The sequence below is a fragment of the Colletotrichum gloeosporioides genome (assembly GCF_011800055.1).
Source record: "Colletotrichum gloeosporioides strain Lc1 chromosome Unknown consensus_43, whole genome shotgun sequence".
NCBI classification, from domain to species: domain Eukaryota; kingdom Fungi; phylum Ascomycota; class Sordariomycetes; order Glomerellales; family Glomerellaceae; genus Colletotrichum; species Colletotrichum gloeosporioides.
The window spans coordinates 250,539-268,144 of NW_025544688.1; the positions used below are offsets into that span (position 1 = coordinate 250,539).

Consider the following 17,606-nt stretch of genomic DNA (forward strand, 5'->3'; position numbering starts at 1 on the left):
AGAGCAAGTCTCTTCCCCTGCAGCATTTCCTTTTTCTGCGTCGACTCTCATTGGTTCGGGTCTGTATCAGTTTCATTGCAGGGTTTACGTTGGATATCATGAAGGCCCTGGAGGCTGTTGAGCGTGTTAGCGAAAGCATGCATGGGACAAGCAATGCAATTAAAGATAAGACGCAAAAACAGACAGAGATATATCAAACGTTCCGTCGTGGATATTGACAGGCCTAAGAACGTCATCAGTGTCGTCGTACTTGCAAGTCAACGTCTGGTCATGTGCGTAAAGTGACTTGCCAGCAGCATTGATCAATCGAATTTTTGTTTATTACCAATGATAACAATAATAGTACAGTTCTATGTCATTATAATTCGTGACAAATTATACACGTTGTAGTTGCCCGGCTTCTGCCTCATTACGCCGCATCATTCTCTTGCCCAGCCTCTCTTGAAGAGTTCTCACAGCAGTAGCCCTTGCCGTTCGTGGGGTTTCTGGTGAAGGCGGCCTTTGGTCCCCATCAGTTGGAAGTTGTTGCTGATTTCTTCGGCCAAGTCTCTCCTGCAAAGTCTTCACTGCCGCTGCTCTCACAGTCCGAGGTGTGTTCGGGGTCCCTGGCGAACTTGGGGAGGAGGAAGTCTCCTCTCCCACAGAGTGGCGTGTGACTGACAGAACCAATTGTTGCTCCTGACGTTGCTGCTGATTCTTCATGGCTCGCAACCGTTTTGCCACCTTTGATTGCATTCTTGCAGCTGCTGAAGTTCGAGGTCGTGAGAAATTATGAATGTCAGATTTTCCCGATCTGGTAGACCTAATCGTCATTGTTGGACTTGTTGGCCGGGTTTCTTGTGAAATGGTAGAAACGTATCGGCTGGATGGGCGGTAAGTTTGTGACAGTGACCGGCTGTCCGTTCTGTACGTCTGACGCCGCTTGTCGCTCACATTGGAAAGCCTCCGGCGTCGGCGTCCTTCGTTTGGCAGTACGTCACTGTCAGGTCGAATACTGTTCGTATTCGTTTTGTTAACTTCGTTCATAGTGCTCGCAATTACCAGAGAGGAGACAGTGGCAATCGGTGGAAGCGATGGAGGCTCGTCTCGTATTGTAAATCCAGTCCGGGAGGTCATGGATGATCCGCCCGTTCTCGACGTATGTGAACTCGAAGGTCGACTGTTCTGATGCATTCTCAGGTGGTAATTTGCCTCCCAATCTCCGTCTCGTGTCGAAGGCCTCCTTCCTAGCATCCTGTGCTCATCCTCCATTGTCATGAGAGGACGAGGTCTCCTGAAGGGAACATCCAAGAAGCCACCATCAAATGGAGGGGATTGCATACCAATCGCTGTCCATCGCCTCAAGTCGTATTTCTGCTGTTGTTCAAGCAGCGAGGCTTGACTGTGCGGAGAATAATGGGCTTGGCGGGGCATCGATGGAAGAACGATATCGTCAGATGGCGCAGAGGCGCTGGTAGAAATGTCCGACGCCGTATGATATAGACTGACTCGATCTCTCCATGCTCCGAGGTCCTCGAATGTCACAGCTCCCGCAGCACGTGGAGTGCCCTCTCTAGTGGGTGGTTTCCACGCAAACGCGGTGTGCAAACCAGGCGAGTCTGTCAGCCGAGGCTCCGGGCTGTCGCCGAACACAGCGTTGAGCGGAGTCGGCATGGACATACTCCTCGCATGGCGTCTGGGCAGTTTGGTTAGACTCCCGCGTCATAGTGGCTGATCATGCAACTTACAGAGTTCGGTGTTGTTCTTGCTGCTGCTGCTGCTGCTGCTGTTGTCGTTGCAGCTGAACTTCGTAAGGATTCTTCTTCGTCAACGTCTTCCGTTTCCTCTTTTCAGGCTTTTTCTCCTTCTTTTCCTGGATAGTTGACAACATCTTCCTTGCTTTGATCTGCTTGGCAGTTGGCGGCAGCTTGACATCCTTCACCATAGATACAACTTCAACAAGCCCATAGTCAATGTCTTCCTCGTCTGGAGCAGTAAAAGGATGTTCTCCACGGACGAACCAAGGCTGCGAGAGACCCATCGTTGCAAATGGTCTTTCAGCCATCTCAATGACTGCAAGTATTGCAATCAATGACAGGCTGTCTGGCTGTTAGCACAGACGTCCGATACGAGTGGTTCGACAACGGTAGTGGTGACTTACAGAGAAACCACGCTGATTATGACATCCAACCATGGGAGGTTTTCCTGAATCCCTTTCGACACATCCAATCCAATGTTTACCGCAACGATTATCGCAAGGGTGACTGCCGCAACCCAAACCGGAAGACCCAGTCGAGCGAGTAAGAACGCCAAGCCTGCAATGTATTTCCCGTATGCCTTTGGAGATCCATTATTTTTGATGTACGCAGTTCTGGCAGCGATGATGTGTGTGAGCACGTATGCGAGACTCATACAGGAGGCCACGAAGAAAACAGCTCGGCTCAAAGGATCCAGAACTTCAATCGATTCAAAGTTCCGAAACAGCACCACTGCAGACAGAGCAATACCAGCTCCAGCAGAAAGGAACAAAAGAATTACTGAAATCAGCGACAAGACGGGATAAATTCGCGCGGCCGTTTGCGGGGGAGGAGCGTTCGGCGACGATCTTGGCGACAGCACTGGAATCGTCGCAGCGTCATAATTCCGGCTCATTAGTAGACTGATCCCATTCAAGTACGCCGAGGGTTTCTCGTCTCTCGAGGATAATTCGACCGTCAAGTTGTTCTAGAGGCGGGACGCTGGTATTCGAGGTCGATCAATTACTTGGGGAGAGCGCGCAATTAGGGCTGACCAGCAGGCATTGGAAAACGCGAGTCACCCTTCGTGCCAACTTCGCCCAGTCTGCATCGGTCTTTGTATGGTTCCCCGAGTAATTCGTGCGTGTGGTTTGACGATGAAAGTGTCAAAGAGCGGACGAGAGGGGTTTTGTTCCCACACACTGAAATCTCTGGGCGGACATTCGCCTGGGCGTCTGGAGTGAGCATGACGTGTCCCCTCATTCCTACTCGAGGATCGCTGGCTCAATCCGATGTTGATGAGGTTCCATCCCCCGGCAATCTAGCCGGCGCATGGATGATGACTGAGTTTCTTTGTGTGGGATCAGTTCTCATCTGATGTCTGGACCGGCATGTGAAACGGATGCGCCGGAGAGAGGGGCCAAAACTGAGCTTTAGCAAATCGGCAGCGCATGGACAAAAGTTTGTTTCGGGTAGCCGGATCGAAATCTGTGACAGATGATTTGATAAAAAGGTGAGCGGCTCTGTTCATTCTCCCAGCTCACGGACGTGTCCGCGTCTGTTGGTAGGGCCGTTGGTGAGACGAACTTCGTGTTCATAACACTGGCCATTCCTTGGCCTTGATTTCACTTGCAGTATATGACTTGTGAGTTACAGCTTTGACATGCACTGCATTTGGACTCGTAATCACCGAGGAAACGGCGTGCGCGGTTGCGCTTCGGGTTTGCGGGGCAGAAATTGATGCTCGTCATGTAAGGCAAGAATTCAATCAGGGAATTATAAATTGGCGCTGCGAAACAAATAATGGAAGTCACAGTGAAGAAGCATGAAAACTCTCTTTGAAAATTTTGGGAAGATTCGACCCTCCATGACGTTGAGCTTGATGATCTCCCTCCCCCTTTTCCACTTGGCAGACAACGTTTCACCGTGGATGGACCCTCTCTTACACAGTTCTCGTGTCAAGCACGTGTCAGACTGTGCCCGATATTTGCCGAGGGCACTCATCCCATCGAAGCTCTTTGTGCGTGCCCATCCCCGTGGTTCGAGGCAGGGCCAACCAAAAGGTCGGTGGCTCTTCTGGAAGTCGAATAAGTCCAGGCACCAGGGGCAGAAACTCCTGTGCAATAAGGTCTTACGCATTACGCCACGATCATCGCACGTTGCGATGTCTGCCATCTTTACCACCAAACTTTAGTAGCCTGAGTACTAAAATCACCCATGAGAAATTATTCTTTGTGCTCGTCTTCTTTGCTTCAACCAATTGAATTCCTTGGAATACTTGACTCGATGGGCAGCTGGGGTTACGATCACCAACCTAGCAAAAACCAATCAATCATTATACGCAAAAGCATCTACGGGAAAAAAGAAAAAAGAACCAAAAGGGAAAAAACAAAAACAGGGCAAAACAGGGAAAAACACCCAAGTTTTGACCAGACCTTACCAGCGTTTTGTGCCCCGAGAAATTTTCACCACTGCACACCCCCAAGCTTTAGAGGTAACCGTAGCATCCGATGCCCTGATTCCGTGGGCGTCGGAAGGCGTCCAGCTCTGATGTTGGTCTGTAGTGATTGATGTAGCAGCTTTGGTTCCCCAAGGCTGGCATCACGCTTTTTCCGCTCAGCCACAAACTCCTCTTCGGTGATGCCATCCCTCAAATGTTTATTCTGTGCTCGGTGTTCCTGAACTGTCATCCAAGGCACGGGATCAACGCGACCCTCAGGTGGATAGTCATGGCCGGTCCAAATTTTGACGTGGTCAGGCAAACTTAGAAGCCTGCGGCCCGAATAATAAAGGTTTTTGGCGCTGCCACCTGGAAAGTCACACCGAGCGGTGCCAATGTCCACGTGGAATAGAGAATCACCACAGAAAACGTTATCTGAAAGTGAGATCAGCAAAACCCAGAGGGACTCGAGGCCGCCGAATGATCTTACCTCCAATCTTGTAGCCCAGATGGTCAGGGGTATGGCCGGGGAGATGCAGAGCAATGGCTTGAAGGTTACCAATGCTGAAAACTTCGTCGTCTTCAAACAACGTATCAAACGCCCCTTGACGTTCATCTTGAGGAACCCCGTATCTTTGACCGAAGAGTGATTGAACCTGACCGATTCGTCTTCCGATACCGACAGTCGGCTTAAGCCCATGCTCTGACCCCAAGCGATGCTGGAGGTATGACGCGGCAGTGAGATGGTCAGCATGTGCATGAGTTTCAAGAATTCTGACAATCGTGTAGTCCTGGCTTTTGGCCAATGACAGCATTTGGTCTGCAGCGACTGTGCTTATGACCTGCGTTTCTCGATCATAGTCCAAGACTGGGTCGATCACAACAGCCTCTCGTGTCGAGGGATCAGCGACGATGTATTGCCATGTGCCGGTTTTGGTTTCGAATAGGTCGTGAATCACGGGTTGTCCCTGGGCAGGGGTTTGGGCACTATGGCCCTTGTCACCGAAGGTCGATGACTGTTTGACGCCACCCTCAGGGATAGTAGACAGTGTTCTGCGTGTCTTCATAGAGTTCAACAACGCTCTATCGGATGCGCCGGTGATTGGTGTTCGTGGAGAGTGAGGAGCGCATGATGCGTGGTATAAGAGTCGTTGTCGCAACACGCCAAGGCGTTCAAAGGGTCGTATGAGAGATCGAGATGCCTGACCAGCAGTTGAGGAGGTGAGACGCACATGTGGCCGGAAAGCTTGCATGATGGGTTGGACAGACGAGTTGTGGAGAAGAATTTCACGGAGCCGTTGTGTCGTGAAAAATACTTCAGCTGGTAGATGGACGGTGACGCGAATGTGGAACTTTTTATGAAGGGAGTTGGATATCGGACGACGAGCTCCACAACGTTCCGCCGCTCCGCGTGCCGGTCGGGGATCTGCAGATTCATTCGGCGACCAGCTCGCCGACCAGCCGGACGACCGGAGTGGTTCCCGAAGCACAACATCACGTCACCGTCGGGGAGGTGAGGCAGTTCTCGCCGGCATGTGCGGCCGGCTGTCGGCAGTCGGGGCGGCAGCCCACCCACGTTGCGCCATTGGCCAATTGCGACAGGAATAAATGGAGATCAGCCCACCTGCCACACCGTTATGTGATCGTCGGTGCGGCGTTTTCTGTTTCTCCAGGCTACTGGACCCCGGTTTTTTTCTACGCCGCTCATCACCATCGTCGTCGTCTTGCGCCATCTTTTCAACCGCTCCTTCCGCAACCTCATCGCAACCGCAACTCTACCTCAGGCGCCAACAATGTTTTCGACGCGCGTGACATCCGCGGCTCGCCATGCCTGCCGCGCCGGTATGGCAGCCCGCAACGTCCCCGTGATGCGTGGGTTCGCGTCCAAGACTGCTGCTAGAGCTTCTCCCGAAAAGACATCAGCTGAGAAGGCCTCAACTCCCCAGAAGCCGGCTACCGCTGCAAAGCCTGCGGAGAAAGCCACCACTCCTTCCGCACCAACTCCTGAGAAAACGCCGGCTCCAGCAGCATCCTCCGAGAAGACAGCTTCTGCCCCTGCTGAGAAGACCGCTGCTTCTCCTAACCAAGATAAGGCTGCGCCCGCCGCCGCCGCCGCAGCTAGCCCCGAGAAGGCCTCTCCCGAGAAGCCCACTCCAGTGAAGCTTGCCCCCGTGGTTCCCCCCTCCCGAAGCCACAAAGTTGTTGTAGTTGGTGGCGGCAGTGCTGGTCTGGCCATTAGTCACCAACTCCTCAACACCGGAAAGTTCTCTCAGGATGACATCGCCGTTGTTGACCCTGCTACGTGGCACCACTACCAGCCCGGATGGACTCTTATTGGCGGTGGCCTCAAGAACAAGGAGGACTTGAAACGTCCTCTCGAGAGCTTGGTTGACCCGAAGCTCAAGCTCTACCAGCAGAGCGTCAGCACGTTCAACCCGGAAGAGAACACCATTGAGCTGGGCAATGGCGATAGACTGGGATATGAGCAGCTTGTTGTGGCTCCTGGTATCAAGATTGATTATGGAAGCATCAAGGGTCTCCCTGAAGCCCTTGCCAACCCGAACTCGCTTGTCTCGACCATATATGGCTATGAAACTTGCGACAAGGTGTTCAACACCATTCAGAGACTTGAAAAGGGCAATGCCATCTTCACGCAGCCGGCCGGTGCCATTAAGTGCGCCGGTGCCCCGCAGAAGGTCATGTGGCTTGCTTTGGATTTCTGGAAGCGGGCCGGCCTGTACGACCCCAGCAACACTGCATCGCCGATCAAAATCAGCTTTGCCACCGGTATCCCTGCCATGTTCGGTGTCCCGAAGTACAGCGCCAAGCTCGAAGAGTTGAGGAAGGAGAGAGGAGTCGAGGGCCTTTTCCAGCATGACCTGGTTGCCGTCGATGGCAACACTGCGGTATTTGCTCGGCCTGATGGAAACCAAATCACTAGGCCGTTTGACCTGTTGCACGTGGTGCCCAAGATGGGCCCTCATGCTTTCGTTAAGAACAGTCCTCTGGCCGATGCGGCTGGTTTCGTTGAAGTCGACCAAGCTACTACCCGCCACACCAAGTACCACAATGTCTGGTCGTCTGGCGATGCCTCCAGCTTGCCCACGTCCAAGACTGCGGCAGCGGTGACATCGCAGGCCCCAGTTCTGGTCAGCAACCTGTTACGGGCTATTGAGGGCAAGGAGCCCGAGCCCAAGTACGATGGCTACACTTCGTGCCCGCTCACTACTGAGTATGGCAAGGTTCTGCTGGCTGAGTTCAAGTATGGTGGAGTGCCCAAAGAGACCTTCGGCGACTTGATTGGTTTTGATCAGGCAGTGCCTCGCCGTGCCTTCTACTACTTGAAGAAGGACTTCTTCCCATGGGTTTACTACAACAACATGGTCAAGGGTACCTGGGCCGGTCCCAGTGGTTGGTTAAACTAGACGATCTACAGAGAGTGTATACTGTATAAAAAAGTACGCAGGTCGAGAATCCAGATATGGGAATTGTGAATTGTCAACCATGTTCCACAGGCAAATGATTTGGGTTTGCTTCTCCTGTTTGAAGATATGCTTAGCCGCGTGAAAATTCTTGATTTGCTACTGCAGGGCGACTTCTGACGAGAAAACGCTCGTTTCGTTGCCATGGAAGAAACAGCACCGTCTAGGGGTAAACATGAAGCCGCCAATCTCACCCACGCAGTCACTTGCCTTGTCGGAAGGAAAACAGGCAGCCCCTGACTTGCCAGTGAGACCTTCAGTGGTTGGCCGTGGCATTGAAGGCCTGGATTGCTCAAGGCGTTTGATCAGAAGAGTTTGAAACATTCTTTGCGTTGATTTTCCGTCACTGAAGATGGGGTCATGCGTTGTGGAAATGATTGTCTCGAGAGCAAAGAACCCGCATCCAGGTAGATGTGAATCACCGAATCTTGACTGCTTGTGTGTATGGTGCCTTTGATTAAGGAGGGAGAAGAATGAAGAAGATGGTTATCAGGACAACGTGGGAAAGAGGCGTATTCCGAGTACCTCAAATAATAAGCACAAAAAACGTGGGGAAATAGAAAAGAGTCAGAGGCTGATACAAAGACTTCAAAACAGCACTTAAATCCAACAAAGTTGGATTTGGGAGATGTGTGGCTTTCGCGTGGAAATGGGGCTTGCATCTTTTGCGCTAGTTGACATTCCAACACAAGACAGCACCAAAACATTCAGGTAGGGGCGAAGTAACAGTGAGGAATGGGAGCTGAAATTACAGTCGACACCGCTGAGACAAGTCAACCATGTGCCGGTAAGATGTACCACAGCGGGACGGAACGTACGTTGTGTTGGTAAACATTTGCGTGGTTGCTCTCATCCGCCTGCGTCCAGATTATTCCATCGCATCGAAGGATGATATAAGTATAACCCAGGTGGCCTGGGATTTGGTGCATTAGAAATGTGTTCAGCAATCGACAGCCACTCTTTACAGTAAACACAATGCCGCTCCTTAACCTTCACACACTCGTCACTGCCCTTTTGCTGGCACCATCATTCGCTTTTCCCGCATCTGAGTCGTCCCAGGTTCGTCGAGACGATAAAAACGTTTGCAACGATGGCAATCTCGCCGCCGAAAACCCGCGTGCCGCCTTTTTCCGAAAGGTCGTTGACAGCTCCGCTTACACCAACCACAGCAGAGTCCCCACCCCATCGGGTACACCGTTGAAGGTTGGAATCATCGGGGCGGGGGCAGCTGGATTATATGCTGCTATTCTGTTGGACTCACTTGGTATCGAGTACGATATCCATGAAGTTTCCGATCGCATTGGCGGAAGGATCTATACGTACCGTTTTGACCAGGACACGTGGGCCAACTCTACATCAGCCGATCCTGCATACTACGACTATTATGTGAGCAATTGATGGGCAATCCTAGTTGGATACCTGACACTAAGGAACACACAGGACGTGGGAGCAATGAGGTTTCCTCCAATGCCCTACATGGACCGCGTCATCGGAAATAAGTCGTGGAGTCTTATCCCATACATCAATCAGCGCGTAGCGGAGCAACACCAAGTGGTCAAGAAGCCTTACATTTTTAAGGCTGATAACACATTCAGGCGATTTAACGACATCACCGCACAGCTTCAAGATCCGAACTCCGCGTCTCCCAGTCGGTACAACGTTGACATCCCGGGAGACAATCAACCCTTTGAAGCGTCATCTGCATCCGAAGTCTGGGCTAACCAAGTCAAGACGTTGACCGATGCACTTTCTGTAGACTTCACCAGCGGATTTGACTTGTTGATGCAGTATGATTCCATGACTGCACGAGAGTTTCTGCTGGACAGAAATTTCACCAACAGCGAGATCGACTGGCTGGAGACGGTGAATGACGCGACTGGTCATTATGACATGTACTCAATGTCACAAGCGGTTCTTGAGCAGTGGATCTTCTCTAGTGCAGACATCAACAACTGGTCTCTGATTAATGGGGGTATGGACATGTTGACGAAGGGAATGACTCTTGTCGCCAAGAACAAGCCTATTCTCAACAACAAGGTAACGGACATCAGGAAGAACTCGGACGGTACCTTGAAGGTCGTCGTGAACGGTACTCAAGAGTTTGATTACGCCCATGTCATATCGACCGTTCCACTTGGCGCTCTGCAAATCATCAACACAACGGAGCTCGACCTGAGCTATTCTCAAAAGAGCGCCATTCGCACATTGCAGTATGTCATCCTTTTTCCATCAAATTTTGCTCCACTCTGGGATATCCCGCCGGCAGTTTTCAATAACCATTCTACAGGTACGACCCGTCTACTAAGATTGGCCTCAAGTTCAAGTCGAGATGGTAAGTGTTTTCATGTCTTAGGTATCCCCAGAACGTCTACTGACCTTCGTCAGGTGGGAGAACCTGTCCACTGGCGCATTCAAGGGAGGCCAATCTTTCACGGACCTTCCTATCCGCCGCTGTGTTTATCCGTCGTATGGGGTCGATGTTCCAGGCGTGGAAAATGTCGGGACAATGATCGCGTCGTACGTGTGGGGCCAAGACTCATCGCGTTTGGGCTCTTATCTCAACCCGCATAACCCTGGGAACCAGGCTCCATCTCAACCGGAAAGTGTCAATACTCTGGTCGACTTTACCCTGCGTGATCTTGCAGAGTTAAATGGCGTTTCTCACGAGTTCATTCTATCCCAGTACGAGGGCTACCACGTGTATGACTGGTATGGCTCTGCGTACTCGAATGGCGCATTCGCTATCTTCGGGCCAGGCCAGTTCAGTAGTGTGCTGCCGTGGCTGATGATGCCTGCTGCCAATGGACACATGCACTTTGCCGGTGAAGCACTCAGCTCTGGACATGCATGGATTATTGGAGCTGTCAACAGTGCTTGGAGAACAGTCTACGAAATCCTAAGCACGGAAGGCCTGGAGGATAAGAAGAAGGAGTTCATCGACAAGTGGAATATCATTGATGAAGTAGATATGGGTTGGTACAACTGGTCCCCAGACGGGTCACCAGTCAAGTCATGGCCTTGAGTATATAGGCTGTATTATCCTTAATTGTAGCAGGGGGCTGAGGCGCTCGGAAGTTTTGCAACCTTGTCAACACACTTCAAACGCCTTCCTTACATACCAATGTGTTTACGCTCGTTTAACTTTCGGTCGCTGCAGGACTATGTGTAAAGGTTTCCAATTAACCCGCCAATGAACAAAGGACTGTCTTGCACTGTTTCACGCTGTTGTCGTATTGGTCTCATTCATCCGATGCGTGGCTGAGGCGGTGTTTGCCTTAGCAGATGGGAATAATCGTGCGCGACTAAGGCGGATGAGGAACCTGCACGAACGGCCCATTCGAGACGGCGTTGGGCGTCCAGCATTTCCATACGACGACTGTTTAGAGTGTTATTTGGCATGGAATCTCATATTGTCAACGGAACAGGCCATAGGATCTTCATTGCACAAAGCTGTGGTGGCCCGATCCCATCGATGGCTGGGCGTGAGGTTCCAAACACCTTCCTGCCAACGCATTTATGTGTAACATGCCTTGAGACTCAGACGTATTCTCGGGGCACGGAAGGAATGTGGCCGAAGGCTGTTGAGGTGGGGCACACCTCGATGTTCAAGCCAAGATGACTCTGTTCTTGGCTGTCCTGGTCGCTTTGGCGTGATTGACTGAGAGTTAACGCGGAAAGCGTGACCAGAGTAAGCGAATGAATCGAACACAAGAACCATAACAAGCGTTCGTTCGTTTCGGTTACGTTGGCGAATCATAATGTCACCATAACCACCAACGGAGAAAGGCCCAATTGAGTGCTAACATCTTGCGCTTTGGTCCTTGGCCTTTCTTGGGGAATCCTGCCAAGCAAGGCGCGGCGTGAGCAGAAGAGTCTGGGTTTTCAATAGTCCCTCTTGGCCAAATCCGATTGGTCTTAGTGGCCGCACTTCGGGATTCTCTCACGCGATGACCGAATCTGGGCAACATCTGTCTTTCTTGTGGCTTTACATACCCTAGTCCGCATGGCCGTCGAGAAGCGGATATGAAGCTGAGCCGTGGGGATCAGGCCGGTGAGCCCCACTGAAAGACAGACCTCATGAACCCCATGGGGAATGCGGGGAAGGATGGGGGCCAGTCAACAGACATCGGCAAAAGATTGGGCGAACCATCCCCGCAAAGTTGGCAGGTGATTCGTGGACGCGACTTGGCAGATGGTTGGCGACTTGGCGAAGAAGATTACCAGACTGTCGGGAACAACTGTTCTGACTGAAGCTACCATGGGAATTGCTTATAGCTGCATGCTCCATCTCACCTTTGATAGCGTTTCTATCCTCTTGCCATGGTCTACAGCTTCCCTCATTGTCATTTGTGGTTGATCTGCATTCCCCATTGTCGACATGACAGACGCAACTTTGGGCTCGTCTGCTGCCAAAGGAGACACAACAGCCTTCGACCATCATGAACACCGCTTTTACACACCAAATGTAGCCCTAATCGAGGCGGCATCAGCTGCTAGCGATGAAGAGGCGAAGCTCCCCCGGAAGGAGCTGTTTTCGAAGTATTGGCCTGCAATCGTCTACAGTTCCCTCCTAAGTCTGGCTCTAGTCATGGAGGGAATGGACGTCGGCTTGATCAACAACTTTTTCGGACAAAAGGCGTATCTGAATAAGTTCGGGTGGCCTGACGCCAACGGGAAGCAACATATCCCTACCTCGTGGCAGGCCGCGATCGGCAACGGGAACAACCTTGGTAGTATCATTGGTCTCTTGCTCAATGGCTGGCTGCAGTCACGCTACGGCTCTCGACGAGTCTACATGGGTGCCATGGCATTGATGGGTGCTACCATCTTCACATTGTTTTTCGCTGTCAATGTGCAGATGCTGTTTGCAGCAAACATACTTTGTGGTATTCCTTGGGGAATTTTCCAAACGCTCACAACCGCGTATGCCGCCGAGATTTGCCCAGCTGCACTTCGCGGATACCTCACCGCTTGGGTGTCCATGTGCTGGGGATGCGGCTCATTCCTGGCTGCAGGTGTTCTTCGGGGTTCGCTCGACCTGCCTGGCGATCTCGGATGGCGCATCCCATACGCTCTACAATGGGTCTGGGTTGTTCCACTGTTCGTTGTCGGTTTCCTGGCCCCGGAAAGTCCGTGGTACCTGGTGCGTCGTGGTCGCCTAGCCGAGGCTGAAAAGTCCTTGCGCCGCCTTGCCCGCAAGGATCATTATACCCAGGAGACGATGGCTCAATCCCTTGAGCTGATGAAACATACCAACGAGATGGAGAAGATCGAAGCAGAAGGAGCGACTTATCGCGACTGCTTTCGAGGCACAAACCTACGACGCACTGGCATCGTCTGTATGGCCTGGATCATTCAAATCCTTAATGGACAGGCAATTTGCTCTTATGCTACCATTTTCCTGCAGTCTGCCGGCATGCCCGAGGTCCAGGCCTTCAACTACAGCATGGGTATTCAATCGGTCAACATTGTCGGCACGGGTATTGCAATCTGCTTGATGGGAAGAATTGGGCGGCGCACCTTTTACTTTTATGGCTCTTCGATCATCGGCACCGCTATGCTGATTATCGGCATTATGGGTTTCATCCCAGGCCAAGATAACGTGGCTATTGCAGTGGCGGTCGTAATGATCATCGTCAACCTCACATTCAAATTGTCCTTGGGGCCGACGTGCTATGTCATCGTTGGCGAAACCTCTTCCAGTCGTGTCAGAGCTCAGACGATTGTCATTGGACGTGGAATCTACGTTTGTGGCCAAATCGCCGTTCAGCAACTCAACCCTCGCATGTTGAACGATAGTGCTGATGCCTGGAACTGGGGTGCCAAGACGGGTATGTTGTACTTTGGCTTCTGTCTTATCTGGGCTGTGTGGATCTTCTTCTTCCTCCCGGAGACGAAGAACCGTACCTTCGCCGAGTTGGACTACCTCTTCCAGAAGAAGGTTCCGGCGCGTAGGTTCGCAACAGCACCGATTGACTGTAAGTGGACATCCCTTCTGACACGTGAACAAGTATTCTGGGGCAGGTTACTAATACGCTACAGTGTTCGAATTCACTGGCGGCGACAAGCTCCGCGGGGATGTTGACGGCATTGAAGATGCGAAGCGGATTTAAGTGCAAGCTCAGGATAGACGCCGTGCTGGGGATTTAGAGAGGGCGAGCTATTTTACATTTTTAGTGTCATTGATGGCGGGAAGAAGTTTCCGTGCAATAGAAGCTGAGATGATGGCACTTTCGCTCAAGGACAGCACGATGCAATTCCGTTGACCAAGACGCTTTCGATGAAGTGACGCAATTCAACGGTGAATGCGAAATTTGTGAAACTGGGGGTGAAATTACACACAATTCAATTGCAAAAATGACCTGGAAAATGCATCCATTACCAATGATGCAAAAATCAAGCCTCCGGCCCTCGCCGGGCAATACTGCTCAGGTATCCGGAGAAGATATTGATGCACTGGCATTTTGGGTCGAACGCTCAGGAGGTGGGGTGAATAAGCTTCCCACTCTTAGCTCGGCGTTTTCCAGTGTCCGACGCCGATAAGCATTGTAAGCAACAATTTGAGGCTTTTCTTTGCGCCTCACAATTCGTCATGCTAGGGTTAGTGATTTGTCAGCCAGTAGGAAGCCCTCGACAGATGTCTCCGAGGTGAGACATGCGCCGAAAGTATTTAGACATCGATGCGGCAAATAGCAGATTCTCCTACACGTCCGTCCATTCATCTATCTACGCAAAATGATCACCCACAAGCCAATCCTCATCTCAGGCGCCGGGCTCTCATCGCTGCTCCTCGCACAATCCCTCAAAAGATCTAAAATTCCCTTCAGAATCTTTGAGCGTGACGCATCGTTCACATTTCGCGCCCAAGGGTATCGTCTGCGTCTATCGGCAGAAGGCTTGGACGCTATCGAGTCCGTACTCGAGCCTCAGTTATGGAAACACTTTTGGGAGACATGCGGCAAAACCGGCGGTAGCGGGTTTTCTGAGCTAGATGCAGTTACTGGCGAGGAAACGGAGCATTCTGCACCTGAACAATTATCCTCTCGCGACAACAAGATTGTAGGGATAGCAAGAGGAGACATGCGAAAGATCTTCGCACAAGGATGCGAAGAATCCATCGAGTGGGCCAAGCATGTGACGGGGTACGAGCTGACTGAGGATGGCGTAAGGGCTGTATTTGCGGATGGCACCAAGTCAACCGAAGGTTCTATGCTTATTGCCGGGGAGGGCATTTACTCAAGGGTCGCCAAGCAAGTGTCTGGCGGAAGACTCAAGGTGTACGATACCGGCGCTAGGGGGATCCACGGCCAAGCGTCAACGACGGCATTCAAAAAGCTTGGAGAGGGCGTTTTCCGATTGCGAGACAAGTCACGACCCAATGGCGATGTCTTCATCATGACAAACGTTCGCTCTCGTGACATGGACGATCCCACTGTCAAGTTTGGTTGGACTATGGGTGGTCAACCAGGTGTAATACGGGCCCCGAATGACGACTACTCTATCGTGGGCAAGCAAGCAGCTGATATTGCCAAATCTCTCGTCGAGAACTGGCATCCCCGCTTCAGACCACTGTTCGACGAAATGGATGAGTCTGAAGCTGCGTTCTGGAAGATTACTTGCTCCACTCCCTGGGGCGTGCCCGAGTGGCCCAACGAGCCTCGAGTAACTGTCATCGGAGATGCGGCACACTCCATGACGCCCGCAGGAGGTCTCGGTGCCAACACAGCAGTGCAAGATGCGGCGCTGCTTGGCAAGCTCTTGGCAGACGCTGGCGGCTTCAAACCCGGCATCACAGAAGCGTACGAAAAAGGCATGAGAGTCTATGGAAGTGCCGCCGTTCATCAGAGCTACTCGATTGCGTCAAAGGTCTTCGGAATTCAGATTGACGAAGAGTCTCCCACTATCTAGAGTTAGAATCAGATAAAGTTCAGGCGTATCCTCACTATAAGTGAGCGAAGATATTGGCAGTCGTGGTTTTTGTTTAGAAGGGATATTTAAGAGAAAAGCAGCGATAGCTAGACCATTATTCCACTAGGGCAACGAGGAAGTCAGGATGCGCATATAGCCCACTGTACTCATTGTACGGTGCGGTTAAATTGACGCTGCTGTCGTCAGAGAACTTCACCACAACGTACCCGCCCTCTGTTCTCTCGTTATGGTACGCCTGCTCCATGACGATTTCCCCTGAAAGCTTTTGGACAGCGTCGTTTCCGATTATTTTGTCGTTGAAGATGAATGGATTGCTTAAATCCAATAGCAATGAGGCGGCAAGGCAAAACAAGACGCTGTACTGTGCCTGATCCAATGGTCTGGGATGAGCCATCTGATGCGAGTCTCGCAAGAGACGGGGACCAACGTAGGCTGTAACATCTCTGATTTCCTTATTCCAAGGGTACGCCCGCTTGTAATCTTAGATGCTAGATACGACCTTTTGGAATCTCGAGTGCATAGGATAGTGCTTAGCCGTTATTGCCTCACAATCCTAACGATCACTAAGCTGATTGGTGAGTGCGGTCCTAGTTAGTGTTACAACCCGTTATATATAGATCACAGTTAACCGACCTACCTAGGCGTTAGGCAACTATAATAGGACATTTATACTATAGGATTATAGAAATAATAGGAACTCACTTAGAATAGAAGAACTATAGTGTAAGTTATATAATAATAAGGAATAGATATAGATAAAGGATCTATAATAAGTACTTAGTAGATATTAGAATAAGTACTTATCTTATTCTAAAATAAGTACTTATAGTAATAAGGGGAGTAGTATTTATAAATAGTAGTATTATTTAAATAAAAGGATTTATATATATAGTATAACTTAAAGTTTTACTTAAGGTTAAACTTCTATAACTTTTTAGTAATTAACTTAGTATTTATTTTTAAAATACTTTTAGTTTATTTTTATTATAAATACTTATTAAGTTTAAAATTAATTACTTTAGTTTCTAAAAGCTAATCTATTATAGCTTATAACTTATAACTTAAACTATAATATTATAACCTATTATATATAGATAATAGTTAACTAACCTATTTAGGCGTTAGATAGCTATAATAGGATATTTATACTATAGGATTATAGGAATAATAAGAACTTACTTAGAATAGAAGAATTATAGAATACATTATATAATAATAAGGAATAAGTATAGATAAAGGATCTATAATAAGTACTTAGTAGATATTAAAATAAATACTTATAGTAATAAGAGAATAATACTTATAATATAAGGAAATAGCTACTAAGGGTTTAAAGTTAAGGCTAGCTATATAGAAAAAAAATCGATTTATATTAGGGGAGGTAGAAATAACTATAATTGTAAAATTCTAAATATAGGTTTAGAAAACCTACTTAGTAAAAGCTAGTTCTTAGAATCTTAAACCTAGGTTTAGAAATCCTATTTAATAAAAACTAATTATTAGAATCTTAAATTTAGGTTTAGAAATCCTATTTAATAAAAACTAGTTATTAGAATCTTAAACCTAGGTTTAGAAATCCTATTTAGTAAAACTTAATTATTAGAATCTTAAACCTAGGTTTAGAAATCTTATTTAGTAAAAACTAGTTATTAGAATCTTAAACTTAAGTTTAGAAATCTTATTTAGTAAAAACTAATTATTAGAATCCTAAACTTAAGTTTAGAAATCTTATTTAGTAAAACTTAATTACTAAAATCTTAAACCTAGGTTTAGAAATATAATTTAATAAAAACTAATTATTAGAATCTTAAATCTAAGTTTAGAAATCTTATTTAGTAAAAACTAGTTATTAAAATCTTAAACTTAAGTTTAAAAATCTTATTTAATAAAAACTAACTATTAAAATCTTAAACTTAAATTTAGAAATCCTATTTAGTAAAAATTAGTTACTAAAATCTTAAACTTAGGTTTAGAAATCTTAATTAATAAAAACTAGCTATTAAAATTTTAAACTTAGGTTTAGAAATTCTAATTAATAAA

The 17,606-nt window shown here is 49.0% G+C and overlaps 6 protein-coding genes across 6 annotated transcripts; 4 read left to right on the forward strand and 2 right to left on the reverse strand.

The window, feature by feature from the left end:
- Window positions 1-375: 375 nt before the first annotated feature.
- Window positions 376-2,631, reverse strand: GCG54_00008644 (uncharacterized protein; the record flags this gene model as incomplete). The annotated part of the gene is made up of 3 exons (XM_045408605.1): window positions 376-1,675; window positions 1,728-2,078; window positions 2,141-2,631. 3 exons carry the CDS (start codon window positions 2,629-2,631, stop codon window positions 376-378), a joined length of 2,142 nt encoding a protein of 713 aa, XP_045264572.1.
- A 1,572-nt stretch (window positions 2,632-4,203) lies between these two features.
- On the reverse strand, window positions 4,204-5,222 carry GCG54_00008645 (Beta-lactamase hydrolase-like protein; the record flags this gene model as incomplete). The annotated part of the gene is made up of 3 exons (XM_045408606.1): window positions 4,204-4,262; window positions 4,321-4,590; window positions 4,646-5,222. The coding sequence occupies 3 exons, from the start codon at window positions 5,220-5,222 to the stop codon at window positions 4,204-4,206; spliced, it is 906 nt and encodes a 301-aa protein (XP_045264573.1).
- Window positions 5,223-5,948: 726 nt separating this feature from the next.
- On the forward strand, window positions 5,949-7,580 carry GCG54_00008646 (Sulfide:quinone oxidoreductase; the record flags this gene model as incomplete). Its single annotated transcript, XM_045408607.1, has 1 exon — window positions 5,949-7,580. One exon carries the CDS (start codon window positions 5,949-5,951, stop codon window positions 7,578-7,580), a length of 1,632 nt encoding a protein of 543 aa, XP_045264574.1.
- Window positions 7,581-8,612: 1,032 nt separating this feature from the next.
- GCG54_00008647 (putative bifunctional amine oxidase) lies at window positions 8,613-10,659 on the forward strand (the record flags this gene model as incomplete). Its single annotated transcript, XM_045408608.1, has 4 exons — window positions 8,613-9,023; window positions 9,078-9,847; window positions 9,925-9,969; window positions 10,023-10,659. 4 exons carry the CDS (start codon window positions 8,613-8,615, stop codon window positions 10,657-10,659), a joined length of 1,863 nt encoding a protein of 620 aa, XP_045264575.1.
- A 1,356-nt stretch (window positions 10,660-12,015) lies between these two features.
- On the forward strand, window positions 12,016-13,750 carry GCG54_00008648 (General alpha-glucoside permease; the record flags this gene model as incomplete). The annotated part of the gene is made up of 2 exons (XM_045408609.1): window positions 12,016-13,615; window positions 13,680-13,750. 2 exons carry the CDS (start codon window positions 12,016-12,018, stop codon window positions 13,748-13,750), a joined length of 1,671 nt encoding a protein of 556 aa, XP_045264576.1.
- Window positions 13,751-14,372: 622 nt separating this feature from the next.
- On the forward strand, window positions 14,373-15,545 carry GCG54_00008649 (putative FAD-dependent monooxygenase; the record flags this gene model as incomplete). Its single annotated transcript, XM_045408610.1, has 1 exon — window positions 14,373-15,545. One exon carries the CDS (start codon window positions 14,373-14,375, stop codon window positions 15,543-15,545), a length of 1,173 nt encoding a protein of 390 aa, XP_045264577.1.
- Window positions 15,546-17,606: the final 2,061 nt, after the last annotated feature.